The sequence below is a fragment of the Ranitomeya variabilis genome, chromosome 4 (genome assembly GCF_051348905.1).
Source record: "Ranitomeya variabilis isolate aRanVar5 chromosome 4, aRanVar5.hap1, whole genome shotgun sequence".
Lineage (NCBI taxonomy): Eukaryota > Metazoa > Chordata > Amphibia > Anura > Dendrobatidae > Ranitomeya > Ranitomeya variabilis.
Genome location: NC_135235.1, coordinates 463,529,251 through 463,549,055, shown reverse-complemented (window position 1 = coordinate 463,549,055; position 19,805 = coordinate 463,529,251). Strand labels below are relative to the sequence as shown.

At 40.2% G+C, this 19,805-nt stretch overlaps 1 protein-coding gene and 1 long non-coding RNA gene across 2 annotated transcripts; one reads left to right on the top strand and one right to left on the bottom strand.

Moving 5' to 3' along the window:
* Positions 1–444: 444 nt before the first annotated feature.
* Positions 445–13,155, bottom strand: MMP9 (matrix metallopeptidase 9). The gene is made up of 13 exons (XM_077251694.1): positions 12,958–13,155; positions 12,498–12,730; positions 11,702–11,850; positions 10,890–11,018; positions 9,006–9,179; positions 8,254–8,427; positions 7,947–8,120; positions 6,352–6,507; positions 5,530–5,731; positions 5,073–5,206; positions 2,102–2,252; positions 1,903–2,006; positions 445–940 (listed from the first exon to the last, which is right to left on the bottom strand). The coding sequence occupies exons 1-13, from the start codon at positions 13,090–13,092 to the stop codon at positions 831–833; spliced, it is 2,025 nt and encodes a 674-aa protein (XP_077107809.1). The 5' UTR covers positions 13,093–13,155; the 3' UTR covers positions 445–830.
* Positions 13,156–17,697: 4,542 nt separating this feature from the next.
* Positions 17,698–19,451, top strand: LOC143769028 (uncharacterized). Its single transcript, XR_013214170.1, has 2 exons — positions 17,698–17,805; positions 18,558–19,451. It is a non-coding gene; the product is annotated as an uncharacterized LOC143769028 (long non-coding RNA).
* The last annotated feature ends 354 nt before the right edge of the window (positions 19,452–19,805 follow it).

Sequence of the window (19,805 nt, the reverse complement as noted above, 5' to 3'; positions counted from 1 at the left end):
TGATTACAAACCACAACCTCAGTTCCTCACAGGTGTCATAAAAGAATTGACTGTCTTATCTGTTAAAGGGATAAACAATCATATAAATGGTTTAGGTGCATTCAAGTTTCCAACAGGTTCCATTTATGCAGTCACCTGTTTCCTTTTAGTACTTGTTTGACTAGTATAGGGGCTCCTGAAGGTACCAGCTGACCTCAGAGGTGCTGAATGTAAACAGGCGGCTTAGGTCTCAATTGAATACAATGGCCTCCATTGTGATGAGAGCATGAACAGTGTGATATACTCCTCTGCTCATTTTTTCATGGGGGGAAAAGAGGGGTAAAAGAACCAGCCAGATGACTATCAGGGATTTCCAAACACGATAACCCTTTTATGATCATTTCGTTTCACGTGTCATTTCCCCAAAATACAGCTTCCATATGCTAAAAAATAAGGACACGCAGGTCAAGAAAGAACAGTATTTATTAGAAAAGAAAATATATTATAGAAATCTCTGAAAGGTCACCTTGTCTCGTTTCACTACTGCCACAACTCATCATCTGTCACACAGTTCTCGGAAAGCCTGCGCCAGGCAGGCATAGACACACACACATACACACACACATCCCTAGGGGGTATTAAACATGGAGACCATGTTTACAGTGCCTGAACATTTACAGTTCATTTGTAAGAGCACATCTGCCGTGAAGAAGAGGCGGGTTTTCAGGTTCACATATATAAAAACAAAGATTTCCCGTTGGAAGCTACTTCTTCTGATCAAACAGATGTTTAACCTTTTCCTATCTGCCCCTCCAACTCTTCATAAACCATTCTGCACCTTCACTGGAGCTTCAGTTTTCTGGACAGCGTAGAAGGTCGTATTTCACGTAGCCAACTTTTTCCACTTGCTTACGCCACGTCATACGCCAGAAGAAGAAGTCTTGGCAGAAGTAGTATTTACCTGTAAAAAGAAATTAGAGTTTATATGAGTAATCTAACAAAATAGTGTGACAAGAGTAAAATATGCTATATCATCAATAGGTCTCATATAGATGGACTGGCCTATTGTACCTGAATTTTACTGTCTATATATTCTAGGTGTAACACTGGGATCCCCCTTGTGGGAATGTTTGCGCTGCAAGTTCAGTTTAGAAGAACCGCAGGACAACTAAGTCTCTTATTCAGAATTTAAGCAGTTAAAAGGGTTGTCTCGTCTTAGGCTCCAATGTGCAGTCACTCTATGTGACTGCAGACTTGAGAATGCTCACATCATGTGCACTGTATGCTGAGAGGACTCCCCGGTGACGGCACCAGAAATGGCGGAAACATGACAGCAAGGATGTGATTTGCATACATTTGGTCACCTGCCAACTAGAGGTGAATGGTCTCAATCAATACAAGTGTATTGAGCGAGGCCGGACATGCCTAGTTGGAATTTGTCCGAAAGTATGCAAATCGCATACTTGCTATCACATGACCCGATTGCAGACTTACATCCTGTGAGGCCGTACAACCCATTTAATTATATATTCATTATTTATATCCTCATATTGCAACAACATGTTCTGCAGAGTTCTACAAAAATTGTCAACATTCAAACCAGTCCCTTTCCCCAATGGTGCTAACAATCTACTTTCCCTATTTTGGGGTCAATTACATAGAAAGCCAATTGACCTCTAGATTAGTCTCTAGGTGAGAGCTGGAACCACAGTTCATTTCATCAAAGTTGAATTGATCACTTCTTTTGCATGGACGGAAAGGGAACGGGGTCCTCTTAGGACAAGAGAACTGACAGAGCTATGGTCGTATCACTTTTTTGCAACCCAGCACATTACCAAAACCCTAGCGTCAAGCAAAATGCACATTGTAGTTTACAAATATATTCTGGAATAAGAGACACTTAAATACTATGTACATCATTACCTTGGTACACAAAGACATCATGAGAATCTGTAGGAACTCCAGCAAAATCTTCATCTGTGTTTCGAGGATATCCCTTATCCACAATTTGTGACTTCACATCAAGTCTATTACAAACAAAATTACCGTTTATATTTCCGTATTAAGTACAGATGTTTTTAAAAACGGCTCATTTATATTAACACTTTCCTTGAAAACTTACCTCCAGTATTTTTCACCATTGAATAACAGGACTTTTCCATTATCTCTTGTAATAGCACCTAATATTTTATCCACATCCTTGTCGAATCCTAATTTTTCAAGGCTTCGTGGTCCCAGAACAGTGTTTCCAGTATACTGCCAGAATTTTCGACCTGAAAAGATGTGATTGTTTTTATGTGGCATGTTATCATTTATAATGCTCGACAACGTATCTTTACCAACTGACACAAGAATCCCTTTCTTTAGGCATCGATACCATTGGTTCTAGCTCTAATGTCACATTGCAGGATACCTATATTTAAAGGGTTTATCTGGCCTTAGGCAAAAGTCTGCAGTCACTTCATATAACTACAGACTTGTTAACCCTTACATAACAAGCACTGCAAGGATTCTTCGGTGCCAGGGGGCCGAGAGCAAGCGGTCAGGTGACCACACGTATGTGATTTACATTCTTCCAGCCACATTCCAACCAGATGTGTCCAGGCTTGCTCAATACACTTGCATTGAGCAAGGCAGCACACATCTAGTCAGCATATGACCGCATGTATGCAAATTGCGTACTTGTGATCACCGCTTCTAGCACCAGCATCGGAGAATCCTCACCTGACTTGTTTTGGTTTCCCCATAATATACCAAATCTTGAATTCTTATAAATGTGTATGTCCTTGGTTCCCTGTTATTCCTTTAAGAAAGGTATGACAAAATTTGACAACTGGGTATTTTACTTTGGAGGTGTGTCAATAGATACTCTGATTTTGTCTTATCAAACTTTTTAGGGACACACAAGAGAAATGCCAACCCCCAGTTGTCAAATTTATTTTTACATTTCTAGAAGGAGTTCTAAGGCAAGTTACTTGTGAAATGTTTTTTTCCATTGGGAATATAAGTATTTTATTAATCAGATGGGTAATATGTGGTGACAGGACCTGTGTAAATGACACATATTTGATGGGGCTGGAACTTTAAGTTGTGCCTCTGGGAATGCAGATTCATGTGCACCATCATAAGAAATGATGATGTGTGATGACTAGGAATAAAGTTTTGACCTGGCCAGCTATGGTATTCTGATACAGTCATATGAAAAAGTTTGGGCACCCCTATTAATCTTAAGCTTAATGTTTTATAAAAATGGTTTATTTTGCAACAGCTATTTCAGTTTCATATATCTAATAACTGTTGGACACAGTAATGTTTCTGCCTTGAAATGAGGTTTATTGTACTAACAGAAAATGTGCAATCTGCATTCAAACAAAATTTGACAGGTGCATAAGTATGGGCACCCTTATCATTTTCTTGTTTTAAATACTCCTACCTACTTTTTACTGACTTACTAAACCACTTTTTTTGGTTTTGTAACCTCATTGAGTTTTGAACTTCATAGCTAGGTGTATGCAATCATGAGAAAAGCTACTTAAAGTGGCCACTTGCAAGTTGTTCTCCTGTTTGAATCTCCTCTGAAGAGTGGCATCATGGGCTCCTCAAAACAACTGTCAAATGATCTGAAAACAAAGATTATTCAACATAGTTGTTCAGGGGAAGGATACAAAAAGCTGTCTCAGAGATTTAACCTGTCAATTTCCACTGTGAGGAACATAGTAAGGAAATGGAAGAACACAGGTACAGTTCTTGTTAAGGCCAGAAGTGGCAGGCCAAGAAAAACATCAGAAAGGCAGAGAAGAAGAATGGTGAGATCAGTCAAGGACAATCCTCAGACCATCTCCAGAGAGCTGCAGCATCAACTTGCTGCAGATGGTGTCACTGTGCATCGGTCAACTATACAACGCACTGTGTTTTTTTGCCGCCATGCATAACGCCTTTTTGTATTACCAAACAACTCAATCTTGGTTTCATGAGTCCACAGGACCTTCTTCCAAAAAGAAATTGGCTTCTCCAAATGTGCTTTTGCATACCTCAGCCGACTCTGTTTGTGGCGTGCTTGCAGAAACGGCTTCTTTCGCATCACTCTCCCATACAGCTTCTCCTTGTGCAAAGTGCGTTGTATAGTTGACCGATGCACAGTGACACCATCTGCAGCAAGTTGATGCTGCAGATCTCTGGAGGTGGCCTGAGGATTGTCCTTGACTGATCTCACCATTCTTCTTCTCTGCCTTTCTGATGTTTTTCTTGGCCTGCCACTTCTGGCCTTAACAAGAACTGTACCTGTGTTCTTCCATTTCCTTACTATGTTCCTCACAGTGGAAATTGACAGGTTAAATCTCTGAGACAGCTTTTTGTATCCTTCCCCTGAACAACTATGTTGAATAATCTTTGTTTTCAGATCATTTGACAGTTGTTTTGAGGAGCCCATGAGGCCACTCTTCGGAGGAGATTCAAACAGGAGAACAACTTGCAAGTGGCCACTTTAAGTAGCTATTCTCATGATTGCATACACCTAGCTATGAAATTCAAAGCTCAATGAGGTTACAAAACCAAAAAAAGTGCTTTAGTAAGTCAGTAAAAAGTAGGTAGGAGTATTTAAAACAAGAAAATGATAAGGGTGCCCATACTTATGCACCTGTCAAATTTTGTTTGAATGCAGATTGCACATTTTCTGTTAGTACAATAAACCTCATTTCAAGGCAGAAACAGTACTGTGTCCAACAGTTATTAGATATATGAAACTGAAATAGCTGTTGCAAAAAAAACATTTTTATAAAACATTAAGCTTAAGATTAATAGGGGTGCTCAAACTTTTTCATATGACTGTATGTTGTACCTTGTATCACACTGACTGGTGAGTTTGAATATTCTAGCTAGCAGTGAAGGTCATATACATCATTCCAACACATTTAGGGACTCAATATTCTATTCTCTATATCATGTCCAAAAATAATTCCTACTTCAATTGGAGGGCTTTAAAATGCTAAAACTTGCAGCTCATAGCATCTACAATAAGTATGCAGCATGGTATGACTTAATATTTCAAACTTAAACCTTCAATTTATTTATTTTAGTGATCACTTATCCCTCACCTGAGAAAAAGAAGATCTTCTTGCTTTGGGGGTCCTGGAATGCTGTGTCAATATTGGAGGGCAGAGCTGGCCAAGTTTCTGATATCGGGATAGAAGATGTAGGAGGACCACTGGCAGGTATTTTCCAGTACACTCTAAGTCAAAAGATGAAGGATCTTGTCAACAAAGCAAGAAATATATGACTATGAATTTGTCTGGGAATTAGTAGATTCCTTCTAAATTGCAACCTTTAGGCCGGGGGCACACTTGCATGTGTAATGCGAGAAACTCGCACGAGTCTCTCGCATCAATACCCGGAACTGCTGCCGGCACTCGGGACCGGAGCGTTCAGCTGCATAGAAATACATGCAGCCGCACGTGCTGGTCCCAGGTGCCGGCGGCAGTGACAGGTATTGATGCGCAAGTTTCTCGCATTACACACGCAAGTGTGACCCCGGCTCTATTGTGATCCTCTTACCCATCCTTAAAGAAATGAAGGACTCCTTGTATTTCGGCAATGGCGTCAAACACTTTTACTTTACATGGGTTTTGTGCAGGATCAACAGGGATGTCTGGATCTACAGTGGTGGTGGTAGTGGTGACAGGAGTTGAAGGAGTAGTTGTAGGTTTGGGGCTTTTGGTGGGTTTCGGTGGAGTGGGCTCTGGACCAGATCCAGCTCCTAAAAAATGTAGACAAGAATTAATCAAGCAATGCTGACTGTTGTACTATCTGCAATATGCCTGGTAATTAATCACTATGACTTGTTCTGCTGGGTTATAATATATCATTGAAGTATAGATGGTGACAGTAAAGAACACACTGGTTCTTTCTTCTTTTGTGCTTTATTTTTTTAATTACTGCATTTCTTTAAAGGACCATTAACAAATGCAACAACTGATATTTCGTAGGAATCTCCAAGAAAAATATTCCCATATTCTGTTTGCTTAATATTCCATTCATTACTAACATTATGCAGTAGAGATAGGTGTGCTTTATATAGCACTGCTCTGTTTGTACATATGTAATCAAGAGTTTCCAAGTAATAACCCTAATCCCTCCATCTCTCACCAATGCTACAAAGTGCCAGTCATTGCTGTTCACGTTACAATCAATCCACATTTACAGGTTGCTCAGCAACAGCACAGTTGCCAGCGAAGATGATTTACGTATGAGGAGAGCAGCAGATCTGGCTGTTTTTAATTATCATAAGTAGCACGTCAATTGGCTGTGAATTGAACAATGGCAAATACCAAATTGGCATGGTAAAAAATATTAATTCTATAACATAGATGTCCATACCGTAGAGATACTGTATCCCATTAATGTCATCAGAATGGAGCTCGAAGTCTTTCACATATTTGTACATAGGATACATCAGTGCATCTTGGACGCTGCTGTGCTCGAGTCCTAATGCATGACCAAACTCGTGAGCTGCCACCAAAAACAGACTGTAGCCTGTGGAGAAACAATAAATGCGTGATGGAAATGTGCATGGCTGAACACAGTCAAGTCATTGGAAATCATGTGAGATTTTAGGATCCATCAAATCCTTTACACTGGAGCTAAATTTGTCATTTGTGTGCTAATCTACAAAGCAGACGTATACCTGAAGGAAACAAAAGCTTACTTAGGATTTGGAGGTCAAAATTAAAATGGGTTGTCCACCTCTAGGGACAGGGTTTTTAGCTTAGATGCATGAATTTTGAGCTAAAAATCAGTTGGCAGTTTGGTTCCATTCAAAATTTTGCACCGTTTGGCTTCTACAAGCTCTTTGTTTCCCTGCGCATTCAACTTTGATGTGAACTTTGGTCCTAAATCAGCCGAGAAGAGCTAAAAAAAGATAAATCTAAAAATTCTCCCATTGGACGGTAGGAATGAGCTCACTGATGAATTCTAATTAAATTTATTCCGCAGACAGCAATAATCACTGCAAAAAATAGAACACAAACGGTGCAAAATATTTATTGAAACCCAATAACAAATTTTTTTACCAAAAATACATGCACTTAAGCAAGAAAAAAATGGAGGGGTTGTCCAGCCAACAAAAATATTCCAACCCCATTCCAACACATATCTGATCCATGCTGCTGTCTTCTACTTGGTCCCATGTTGACACATTGATTTGCCAGCTCAGCCAATCACTACCCGTGCCAATCTCTTCCCAAGTCCCAAATCTTGGTTTACTTTTTTCTTCATTTCTACTTTTTTGAAACCTCTTTAGTTTCAAGTTTAGAGGAGTGTAGCATAGGGTCCTATGGCCCATGAAGTAGAGAGGGTCAACTGATCTAAGCTTCCCCTCCATATGTGTTTCAGAGCAACCTTAGAAGGTGTTTGTGGTAGTTACACTAATGAGAAGAAGGAGCTTCAAAACTTCTTGTCATATATGAAACATTGTTTCTTCAACATTATGGCCACATTTCATCAAATATATTTGTCAGAATTCTGTGGCAAATTCCATTTAAAAGTCACAAAATCTTTTCCTTGTGGAACTCTGAGTTGTGAAAAAATTTCTGACTTTTGCTGTCTTCACACCAGTTTGCCTTAGCTCTGCCAAAAGTGCCGCAGTTGGGGCATGACTGAGGAGTGGTGGGTGCATGACACAACTTGTCTAATACATGACGAGATGTGGTGGCATTCTCTATGCCAGAAATCTTACTCATGTCTCTGACTGGAGTAAGATTCCTATTGTGGAGTACAGTGGCTCTTCATACGTTCCTGAAGGGATCATATGGCTCCACCTAACTCCCTCAACTGCCAAGAAAATAGCCAATCTTGATGCATTGGAGCCCTTGTCTTCTATCATAGTAGGCAATTTATTGGCTGGGAAGCCTAAACTGCAATCACCACAAAAGAGCCTGAAAAAATGTCAGATGGTATAATGGTATGTACTGTACCTTGGTCTGGGCAAAATCCCCATTTCCTGTCCTGGTCATAACTGGAGGTTGTTGCACACCATAACTTCTTGTCATCTCTCCCCATACTTGTACACTGCCGATATGTCTTGCCCAGGAATGTAAAGGGGAACACACAAGGGTCACCTTGAGCATTTCCAGCAATTACCGAAGTGTCTGCATGAAAATTGTTCTAATTAGTGATGTTCTCCACTGAAGGCCCACATGTTCCACAACACATTAATTGTAGAAGTTTACTAAGCCTCCTGTGAAGCCTTATACACTACAAAACACACACAGAAGAATTTACCTCTGTTAGGACAGAATCCATATTTTTTATCTGTATCATAGTTGGCTGTGGTACTGCACCAGCGGTATCCATCTGAACGTCCTTCCTTTGTACAGGAAGAATAAGACTGGCCATCAAAAGTAAAAGGGAATACACAGGGCTCATCACCACCATTCCCACCATAAGTGTACAGCACTGCAGAGAAAACAAAAAGAATAAATAAATTATAATTTTTTTGGTTCCACTGTCCAATGTTCAATGGTTCTTTTCTCTCCTGATGATCTAGGTAAGTGCGTGTTTGGGAGAATGCCTGGGACATCTCTCTTGATCAGTGTAATAAGTAGACACTAGGATAAGCCATTCATATTTAAGTCTTGGAAAACCCCTTTAACACTCACATACCACAAATACCCAATAGCATTGGATGAAACATCATGACAGTTATAGCTAATTTTAGACCTTGAAGATTAAATAGGGAAGAGGACCTTAAGTATAGTGTTTGATAAAATATATATCAGGTTATGTGCTATGTATAACCAAATCATAAAAGGCTATTAAACTTGAAACCAACTTGATTACTTATTTAACAGCATCTAGCAGCATTGTATGTGATAGTTCCCACTTACTTGGAGAACGTGCAATTTCTAATGTTTTATTTACTATGGTTATACAACTGAGTGCGAGTTTTGCAGACTACGTCATTGAAAGCAGTTATTTATAAGACACTCTGTCATATTGTATTTTTGCCTGCAGATTATAGTTAGTATACTCACATTCGCTAGGGCAGAAACCAAACTTCTGGTCTTCATCAAAGTTGGGGGTTGTGCTACACCAAATGTGCCCATCAGATCGCCCAGCACTTGTGCAAGAGGTGTATGTTTGACCCTCAAATACGAATGGGAAATGACACAGAGCTCCATTTGCGTTACCAAATCGCGTCTTCACCACTGGAAGGGCATAAATGAGACAATTGAAACATGAGGAAAACTGTATATGACTTACCAACTTAGTTTATTTAAACATAGACCCCAATATATCATTTGAGGTGGGGGGAGGGGATTTAAGTTGTGTTAAGTGGTATTTATGGCTCAATTTTTTTGGCAAATTCTTCAAAATGGCTCATGATTGACCTAAGAATATCAAAAGGAGTAGAGATATCAAATAAACTTTAAAAGAAGGCTCAAGTTAAAAGAAGAATTAGGAGCAAATGAAAGAAAAGTAGACAAAAATTAGGCACAAATACAATAATGAATCAAGACCATAGACTTTGGAGGTGAGCCGATTTAAAAAAAAAATCTAACATTGTCCATAAAGATAAATTCTCTAAGGATGTTTTTATACTGTGCTGTTGCCCATGCTCAGTGGTCTCATCAGGCTTGCAAACCCCAATCCCCCCGGAAAACAGGCATATGCGCCAATGGGGCCATTGACTATAATGGTGCCGACAGAATCAATGTGAGCTCTGTCGTGCATCATTTTTGGGCATATACACCTACTGGAGGCGGACACTCAGATGTAGTAGACTGTGTCTAAGGCCGGAGTCACATTACTGATTAACACAGCCGAGTGCTATGCGATAAAACATAGCACTCTGCCCAGTGTTATTCTATGGGGCAGCTCAGATCTGCAAATATTTTCTCATGCCGATTTGGCATTAATGAACACTTACAGCATGCTGCGATTTGCAGCGAGACTCAGCGCACTTTCACACCTAGAAGTCTATGGCTGCGAGTGAAAAATCGCACTGCACTCGGATATCACCCAAGTGCAGTACGATTCCTGCCGCAGAGGAGATGGAGAAATTACTTTTACTGTCTCCTCCGCAGCTGTGCTCCGATCCTGTCATGCGAGAGGATCGACGCACAGACCACTGACACTCGACCCACGCTTAGAGCAGATCAGGAGTCGAGGGTCATTAGCATATTGCATCCGATGCTATACACTAGTTTGACTTCAGCCTTAGTGTCCTCCTCTGGTAGACATATACACCCGAAAAGATGCGCGACAGAGCAAATGTTGATTCTGTCGGCATTATTATAGTCAATGGCCCCGTCAGCACATACACCCGAATCTCGTTTTGCGCGGGTGCGGATGCAAGCCCCGGTGAAGCCAATAAACGTGGGCAAGAAAGCAATGTGAAAGAGGTCTAAACAGTGAGGGTAATCCTGCAGTTTTCCAGGGCCAACTCGCTGAAAAGCAAAGGAGATTTAACATGATCAATAAAGAGAAGTTTACTGAAAGGGAAGGAAACCTAACAGGTAAAGAAACTCCAACATGGTCTACAAAGAGAAGTGTTCATTTGCATTGTGTTTTGTAATCGCACTCAGGCTTTGTCATTTATTTTTCAGTGGAAAGTTTCAAAAAGTAAATAGCTAATATCCATTATATAAGGAAAGTAATTATTCGTGCTAACGAACTGTGCTAATTGAAATCTGCCTTTAAGCAAAATAGCTGTTTCCAGCATCCTTCTTCTGTTTGTAGTTAAGCATCTAAGAAAACGGCAAACATGGTTATCACATCACGACATATTTTAGGCATCATTGGATTTCATTAATTTTAATATAATAATTCATAGCTAGTATATATAAATAATTTTCATGATTTTTTTTGTCCTAAAATAACTGTGATGACATAATCCTATCGGTCATTGTACTTACCCACTCCAGTTCCAAGAGTCCAGTTCTCATCATCATCAAAGTGAGCGTCACCTTGCACACCTTCCCCAGGTGGGTATGCATGAGCTAAAAGACCATCCTTCCCATCAAAAGGATATGGATCTCCATGATCTTTAAAACAGTTAATCATTGATTATTTATGGTGTCAAAATTTAGGATAATAAGTTTTTAATAAAAGCTGCTCTACCAGCTTAGAATTCTTAATAGTTTTTTTTCTTGTTCCAAGGTTGTGTCTCTTAATGGAAATCATTTAGGAGAGTTACACTCCCAGTTACAAGTTTAAAGGTTTTCTGGCAAATTTTGAGATGGACAAAATGGCACAGTTTAATATAGAATATATTATATTCTTTATTGTATCTCTTAGAAGGAACTTAACAAAGAGAACACCCAAGAAAAATGATTTCCCAAAGAGGGTTGAAATTGATACATTGAATAACGGCCACAATACTTTCTGCATAAAGTCCTTCATATTCATGAGCTCTGTATAACCTCAACCCCACCACTGATTGGAAGCTTTCTGCCTATGCACAGTGTACTCAGAAAGCTGCCAATCAGTGGTGTGGGCGGGGTTCTACATAGCTCAGCATTCAGAGAGCTGGTAGATCTGCAGCAGTTAAAACAATGATTTCATCAAAACTGCGTCAGGCAGCCCAGTCACACATCCATAGAATCAGGGTCTTTTCTCCTACATTATGCTGCTCTCAGATGGTGTAATAAAACCTGGTGACAGTTCCCCTTTAACATGTTTTTGATTAATAGAATATGGCATGCTGTATCGGGCAGAATGGACTTACTGTCAGAGCCAAACAAGATGTTAATGTCAGGTTCCCCATTGTAGATTCGGGTAAATGTGAGTGGCGTTACATCGCTCCAAACTTTAAAGGCTCGAGCAAAGGCATCATCAGTCACTTCAGGGTCAAGGTCGGGAGAGTAGTTTAGTATCCTACAAATAAAACATGACATTATAGGTGCTGCCAGTGTCTAAACCCAGCACATCAAGTGTTTTAGTCATGTTAAATACATTTTTCAATACAGTATCCTTGGTATAGTAATACATTGAAGAAAAATACCAAAAGGTCCGTCGACGATATAAACCAAGGATATACGGAACATTATATAAAAGGTTATATTTCTAATAATGTATGGCAGATCATAGGATAGAATTTTACTACTGCAGTTAATCTGACAAGGTATGTTTGGCGATAGACTTGTGGAATGCTGAAAGTGGCGACCAGCAGAATTGTAAATTCAGCTCTGGAATATAATAAAGGCTATAAGTCAGGATAAGTAAGGTGGTCACATAGTTATTTCACTACTCTGTATCTCTCATAAAGGGCACAGTCAAATGGCCACTTATATCAGACCGAGATCGGATCACAGTGCATGGACTGGCTGGCGGCTTTCCGACCTGAGCATGTTAACTTCATATATTACTATGTGGCTGTCATGCTAGGATCGGGAGAACCCCCAGCCAGTCTGTGCATTGTGGTGCGAATTATACGGCCGACTGACTATGCCCTTACAATGCCCTCCGGTATCACCCAGGCTCTCATAGATACGTCGCTAAGAAGAAATGAGGGAATTACTTACTTGTATGTGATATCACTATGATCCCACTTTAAATCTCCTTCAAATGTCTGAAATTTGCCCACATCTGGCACACCACATCGGGGGCTATTTATGGCCTTAATCGTTTCGGCATTAAGCTCCCCAGTTTCTTTAAGTCCCAATTTCTTCTGCATTCTGGTGAGTGACCTCTTCAGGGATACTTGGCTTTCTCTTCCATGTTCCAGGGGCAAGTAACCAAAACGTACTAGGTATTTCTGTGAAGAAAATGGCATTGATGCATGGCTATATCAGCAGGATATTAATACTGTGCGGGTTTGATAACTATAGGTACAGATATATCGTGTATCAGAAATTATTAATATAGTGGAGTCATTAATTTCACAAATGGAAATGTATTATTGATGACATTAATCAGAATAAACAGCAAGTATATGCAATAATGGCAATAGAAAGTGCATAAAATACAGTAAGAGTATTTTACCTCCGCTGCCTCCAGGTCACTTAAGTTGCTCCGTATGTCTGCTGGGAATATTACAGATATGGGTTTATGCTGGGTTGTTGGAGCAGAATGACTCCAAGCACACAAGGTGCCAAGTAGGACTAGTAGTGCCAGCATTCTCGGGGTGACAACCAGAACCAGCTCCTTTTCTTTCCTTGTCTCCTGTCTGCATGCTCCTGTTTATCTCAACTATATATATACACCTTAAAGGCTGAATCACGAAAACCTCAGACCACAAGATTGTAACACATGGTATGTAAGGGGAGGGGGAGCTGTGTGTCACACTTGTACACCAGCACGAATGGAGGGGAGGGGGTGTAAGTGTGTCACACAGCTTAAAAATAAAAACTACAGACATTTCATCACTGTTGTGTCAACAGCGTAGAGTCACATCCTGCCCAAATACGCAACAAAAACAATCTACACCTAAAGAAATTCTGCTACACAGGTAAATTAGGATATAGCTTTGTGCATACGATGTCTTTGTCAGGAGGATTCCACCTGGAGTTCACCTGAAAAAGCACTGCGACACAGCCACAAAAATGAACATACTGCAAAGGAACGCATAGCTGACCTCATATTCAGTGTTTTACTACTTCTTTAACCAGTTCAGGGTTCGGAAACCCTAAAGAAGTAACATATTAATTCTTTGAGCGGCTTCATTTGGAAGCCACCCAATCTGCATAATTGAAAATATAGGGTAAGGACGCCAGCAACGCAGCCACCACAAGAAGCAATAGCAAAACCGCCAGTGAAGTCGCTTCAGGGTAAAGACCGACAACTTTTTCCTGTAGTATCTGTACCTAGGAAAAACTCAGCGGAGCCGCTGTTGGAATTAAGACATTGGGTAGACATACTCTTAAATGAGCTGAAAATCTACCTTTAATTATCCTTGTATGGTACTTTCATATACAGAATTAACAAAAAAAACTTCACTTTTAATAGCTTTTTTTCTGTTTTTCATCTGCATATTTTTAGGGAATATTAGATTTTTGATGTTTTTGGCATTTTTTCATCGTCAAGGTGCTATTTTTTTATACTTTGTAAAAAAAAAAAAAAAAAAAAAGGATTTTCTCCCATAAACTTCCACGAAGTTTTTTACCTCATTTTCTATCGAGCTCATAAAATAAAAAAAACAAACATATCACTGGTGCTATATAAATAAATAATAATGATATAGGGTATATGAACATGTTGAGTATTTGAAGCAGAGTATTTGCAGCAGGAAAAACGGTGCATAAAATACACACATTTTTTACCCATTTTTGTGTGTGTTTTTGCTTTTGCTTTTTTCCTGTTTGCCTGAATGGGTGAAAACGCTACACAAAAATCTGAAAAAATTGACATGCTACAGATTTAGAAAAACATTTTGATGGTTCAAATATGCAAGGAAAAAGTAAGTAGCTTGTGCATGAGACTTCAGAAATCTCATTTACCTTGCCGGTAGGGTAAAATGCACCATTTTGTTTCTGCTGCAAAAACACGCTGGAAAAAAAGAGGCAAAATTGCAGCACTACCATTCTTCTGTGCACCTGCCAGTCTTCTCACTTCCTTTATGACAGAGGACATTATAAGACCACTGAATCTAGTCAGGAGCCAATAAATGGCGGCAGCCTTGGCGTTTGTTCTGAGCCACCTAAGAAAATTATGGCAGAATTTGTGAGGATTTTTTGCTCTGTTTTTTTTTGTGTGTGGCAATAATGCTGTAGCCTGATGTTAGCTGAAACTCAATATAAATATGAGGCCTCCTTCACATGTCCGTGTTTCCAGTACGTGTGGTATCTGTTCTTTTCATGGATACCACACGTACCCATCATAACCTATACTGCTATGTAAATGTCCGAGTTTTTACACGGGTCACGTGTCCGTGCAAAACACATGGAGACATGTCAGTTTTTTCCAGCAGTATGGATGACAAGGGCCAATACAAGTCTATGGGTCTGTAAAAAACACGTACAGCACGCGGATGTTATCTTTGTGTCATCCGTGTTTACCATTGAAAAGTATAGGAGAAGCTTTGTAATTTCTTTCTTTCTTCATCCATACTGGAAATTTACTGATGACACACTTAGTAAAAACGGACACACGGGTGACACATTGATGGAAAACATTGATGACACTGGTACATTTTTTTCACTTACGTGTTTTATACATACTTGTATGAGTAAAGAAGACCTAAAACACATTACAAAGTGTGCATTTTTTTCACTGTCATTTTTTATTGTGTTATCAGGCAATAGAAAAAAAGATAAAACAAAAAGAAACGAACCTCACGATCAAAAAGTCCAAAACATTGTAAAAAGATTTTATACTTTATGAATGAATACATAGTGAAGGAGATGTTACAACGACTGTGAAAACACACATAAAAGACGCTCAAGGACAGGCAAATTCCGAAAATCACAGTCAAACAACCCACTGCGATTGCCACACATGAACTTACCCTAAAGAATTTGTTAGCCAATAAGGTGGTGTCCTCTATTCGTGACAATCTACTAGTCATGGTGGAGAGCAACGACCATAAGTTTCCCCTAGGCTTTGTTCATACCGAATTTTTTGGGAGTGTTCAAAAACAAAACTTCTCTTTTCCTGAAGCATTTCTCTTTTCCTTAAGCATTTCTTAAGGGAATTTAAAGAATATTGGAATAGGATGCACACCAAAATAAAAAAATAAAAAAATGTAGCGAAAGGGTATGTACAAATGGAGTCTTTTGAGCAAAAATGAAGCAGAACCTCCAAGCTTTTAAGGAAATGGCTATGTACGCGTAGAGTTTTTGTGGCGTTTTTGGAGCAGAAGCTGAGAGAAATCTAAGTGGAAACTCTCCAAATCCTTCACAAAAATTAAAAACTCCTCAAAAACGTAGATGGTTTGCTCAGTTACTGCTCTTGAAATTCTGAAAAAAATAGTTAATTTTGAGTTTTTGATGTTGCAGATTTTCTGCACCGTTTCTGCACCCAGTAACAAAAATAGATTACTTGCATTTTTTTAGAAAAAAAAGACTCACCAAAAACTCATCTTGGGAACGTAGCCTTAGAGTATGTGCACATAAAGTTGTTTTTTGAGTTTCCAGAGCAGAAACAGGCTGTGCACATGCAGGGTTTTTATAGGAGTTTTGGAGCAGAAATTCTAAGTGGAAACTGAGTGAAACTCTCCAAATCCCTCTGAAAAATGCAAAACTCCTGAAAACTTAGAGGTTCTGCTCAGTTTTGTTAAAAAAACAAGTCAGCAAAAAGACTCTATGTGCACGTAGCCAGTGCCACTAAATGGAAAGTATATGGTTTTGTCACGGTTCCACCCCTCAGGGTGTCTGGGATGCAGTTACTGACAGCGCGGCCGTCCAATCTGGTACAGCGGCGTGCTCTTTACTTTGATTGACAGCATGACCATCCAGTCTGGTTCAAGGGCGTGCTGAGTTGTCGGTATGCTTATTGACAGCTAGACTAGCTAATCTGAGACTGTGAAACGTCGGCTGTCTCAGGTATTCACTATCCCGGGTAATGGCCATGCCTACTTTACTGAGCACCTTCTCCCAGACCACTGCCAGACGTACATTGTGCTTTGTGCTCCCTGTGCCTTGAGTTGTACATGCTTGATCTGTTGCCTGACCTTTGTTCTGGCCATAAGCCTGTTTCTGATCCGTTATCCTCCCTGTATTCTGACCTCAGAACATTACCTGACTACTCTTTTGTCTTTCCCTTCTGTTTATGACGCACCCTCCTGGCTTCTGACCTTGGACTCTCTGACCACTCTGACTCACGGCTTGGCTGTGAGAAGTGACTAGCGTCACAGGTTTGGAGTAGTTTTGAGATTTGGAAAGTGCCACTCAAGTTTCTGTTCCCCAAAAGTGTACTAAGATCCTAAGGGCGGGTTCCCTCACAGTGTTTTCCAGGAGAATTACCTGTTCATTGATATTTTTCTTTGCATTTCTAATTGACTTTTTGTGGGGGTAAAAACACTTCAATCATATGTTACTTTAGGCACTACATACAATGTGTTTTGGTTTGTGGTGTCCTGGTGACTTTTCATGGTCAGTGGTGTTTTTTGTTTTTTTTGGGAGGGTTGCTTTGGATAAGGCTTTTTTTGCATTTTACTTTTTCCCCAAAATACATTTGTATAGCAGTGTTCCTGAAATCCAGTCCTCAAGGCCCACAAACAGGTCATGTTTTTATTATTACCAAAGTATTGCACATGTGATAATTCTATCCCTTGCAAGGAAATATTAGAATTAAATATAAAGGACTATATCTCTACTATTTACAGGGACAACTCCTTTAACTCATGTGGCCATTGTATCCCTCAGGAGTGCAGTATGGCTTCCTGATACTAACCCCCTCCCATGTCCCCTAAGCTTTCTCTTCTTGTCCTCCTGACGAAGATAGAAAGTGCTCCATCACCCACAGCATCAGTAATGCCAATGTTAAATTCCTCTAGCGCCCTGTCTTCGAAAACTAAGCAGAATCTGTTAACCCCTATTCTTCGCCACCCCTTTAAAGAGCTGTTGTGGATGTGGGATATAGTTCTGTGTTTATTCTAGATGACCTAATGTACTAAGGTCAAGTCCATTCAGAACAGAGCTCTGTTGCTCAGGTCACACCTTACTTATTGTGAGATTAGAAAGAATGCTACAAGACTTAAATCAGCAACATACAACCACATAGACCCTTACTCAGCACCGCACAAACATGCCCACCCTTACTCAGCGATATGTAGCCACACGCCTTGTCTCAGCAGTACACAACCACACTTCTGGACGCTGCAGCACAAACAATAGGAAATGTAAAAATCAGCCTGTCTGCTGGAGAAGGAAGAGCACATCCCTCTGTTCTCATGTAACTGTCAGCATATCTGCCTCGAATGGTTTCATCCTGTGCCTGTCAATGTTTGTCTACAATTGTGCCAATCTGTATATATATATATGTCAACCCGTATTAAGATATACAACGTGGGGTATAATAGTAAGTCTATGTTCTTATTTGAAAAGGATTTTTGTCTTAATAGTATTTGTTTTAACTTATCTAGGAGTTGGCTAGATGACAACTCTTGCCACACAATGCCAGGCATGGGAGGATAGCACAAATGAGTGATGGACTAATATTACAGAAAGACTGACTACATAGCTGCTTTAGATCTTGCGAAGGGGCGCCCAAAAGAGGTTGGTATAAACAAGCCATTTACCTTTGCTTCTGCAATAGATGGGCCGGGGAACCAAAAAAGGCACAAGTGCCCTGTTATGAAGATAGTATGGTGACATGACCCTGCCGCAACATGCCCCATTTTTGTTCTTGCCTTGAAGCAATTCATCTCTTTACGTCCTCCCCTGGTGATTAATTGAAGTCCAGACGGTGTTTTCCTTTGTTTTGGTCAAGTTCCGATGAAAGGCTAAGTAATTCTTGTGGATTTGTAATGTCAATGATAAGGAAGCACAAGATTTGCACTTGGTGAGGATGAAACGTGAAACCCCTTTATGTTGCAGTATATGGACTGCTGTCCATCATTTATGTAGCATGTCCTCTTTAAAGACTATGTACTTCATGTATATATGTTCTGTTGCCCTTTACTGTAATATGGTTTTGCTTTGCAGGATCCGCGAGATGGACTTGGATGCCTGTTATGATCTGGTGGCCTAAGAGCAGCATGGGACGTACTCTGGAGAAGGTGGTACCTGTACTGACCGCAGACCCTGAACCTAACACCGCAACTAGAAGTAGCCGTGGAATGTACCTAGCGCTCCCTAGACATCTCGACAAAGCAGGAGGACTAATTACCCCTAGAGATAGAAAAGGGAAAACTATCTTGCCTCAGAGAAAATCCCCAAAGAACAGGCAGCCCCCCACAAATATTGACTGTGAGAGGAGAGGGAAAAAACATACACAGACTGAAATGAGAATTTAGCAAAGGAGGCCACTTCTAGCTAAATAGAAAGGACAGGACAGAGTACTATGCGGTCAGTATTAAAATACTAGAAAATATCCACCACAGAAAATACAAAAACTCCACAGCTAACTAAAGACATGGAGAGTATATCTGCATCTCCAGAGATACCAGCTTGGCTAAACAAATCCTTATACAGACCAAGCTGGACAAGACAAAACATGGAAAATAACTGAACAATAAGACCACAGCATGTGGACAGCAAAATCAAGGCCAGAACTTATCTTTGTTGAAAAGAACTGCAAAGCAGAAGAGACCAGGCAGGGATGTGAATCCTCCAGGAACAATGGACAACTGGCACTGACTAAAGGGTGAAGCAAGACTAAATAGCCCTGTCCAAATTGCAAAAAGTGAAAACACCTGATAAATGCTGTGATTCAGAGACAGCAGCGCTACCACTTACAACCACCGGAGGGAGCCCAAGAGCAGAATTCACAACAGATGCCCTCCAGTACCAATGTATCAGAATCTTGTTATGACTTGACTAATGCAATGGGAGGCTTCTGACAGACAATAAAAAGGTGTATTGTTCAATCTAAGCAAATAGGGAGCATGGTGCCTGATTGGGTGATGATAGGTGTAAGCCGATAGAAAGGGGCTATAGAGATGTGTTGAGCAGCATAGCATGCCAGACTGGAATATTGGTGGTCAAACAAAAGACATTGGTTATTAGGGCTAATAACCTACATGTAAAGTGGAGAGTAACTGTAAGGTTGCAAAGTTTGAGTGTGATGACTAATTGGCCTGTGAGGAGCTGCAGGAGATTTCCTCTCTGACTGAACACTGAACTTAAAGTGAAAGACAGGTTGGCAGTCAGTCTTGCCAAGTGAAGCTTAGTAAATGAGTCACAGAATGCATTTGAAGCTGGTAACTAACAGATTTCCATGTGGTGGGCCTG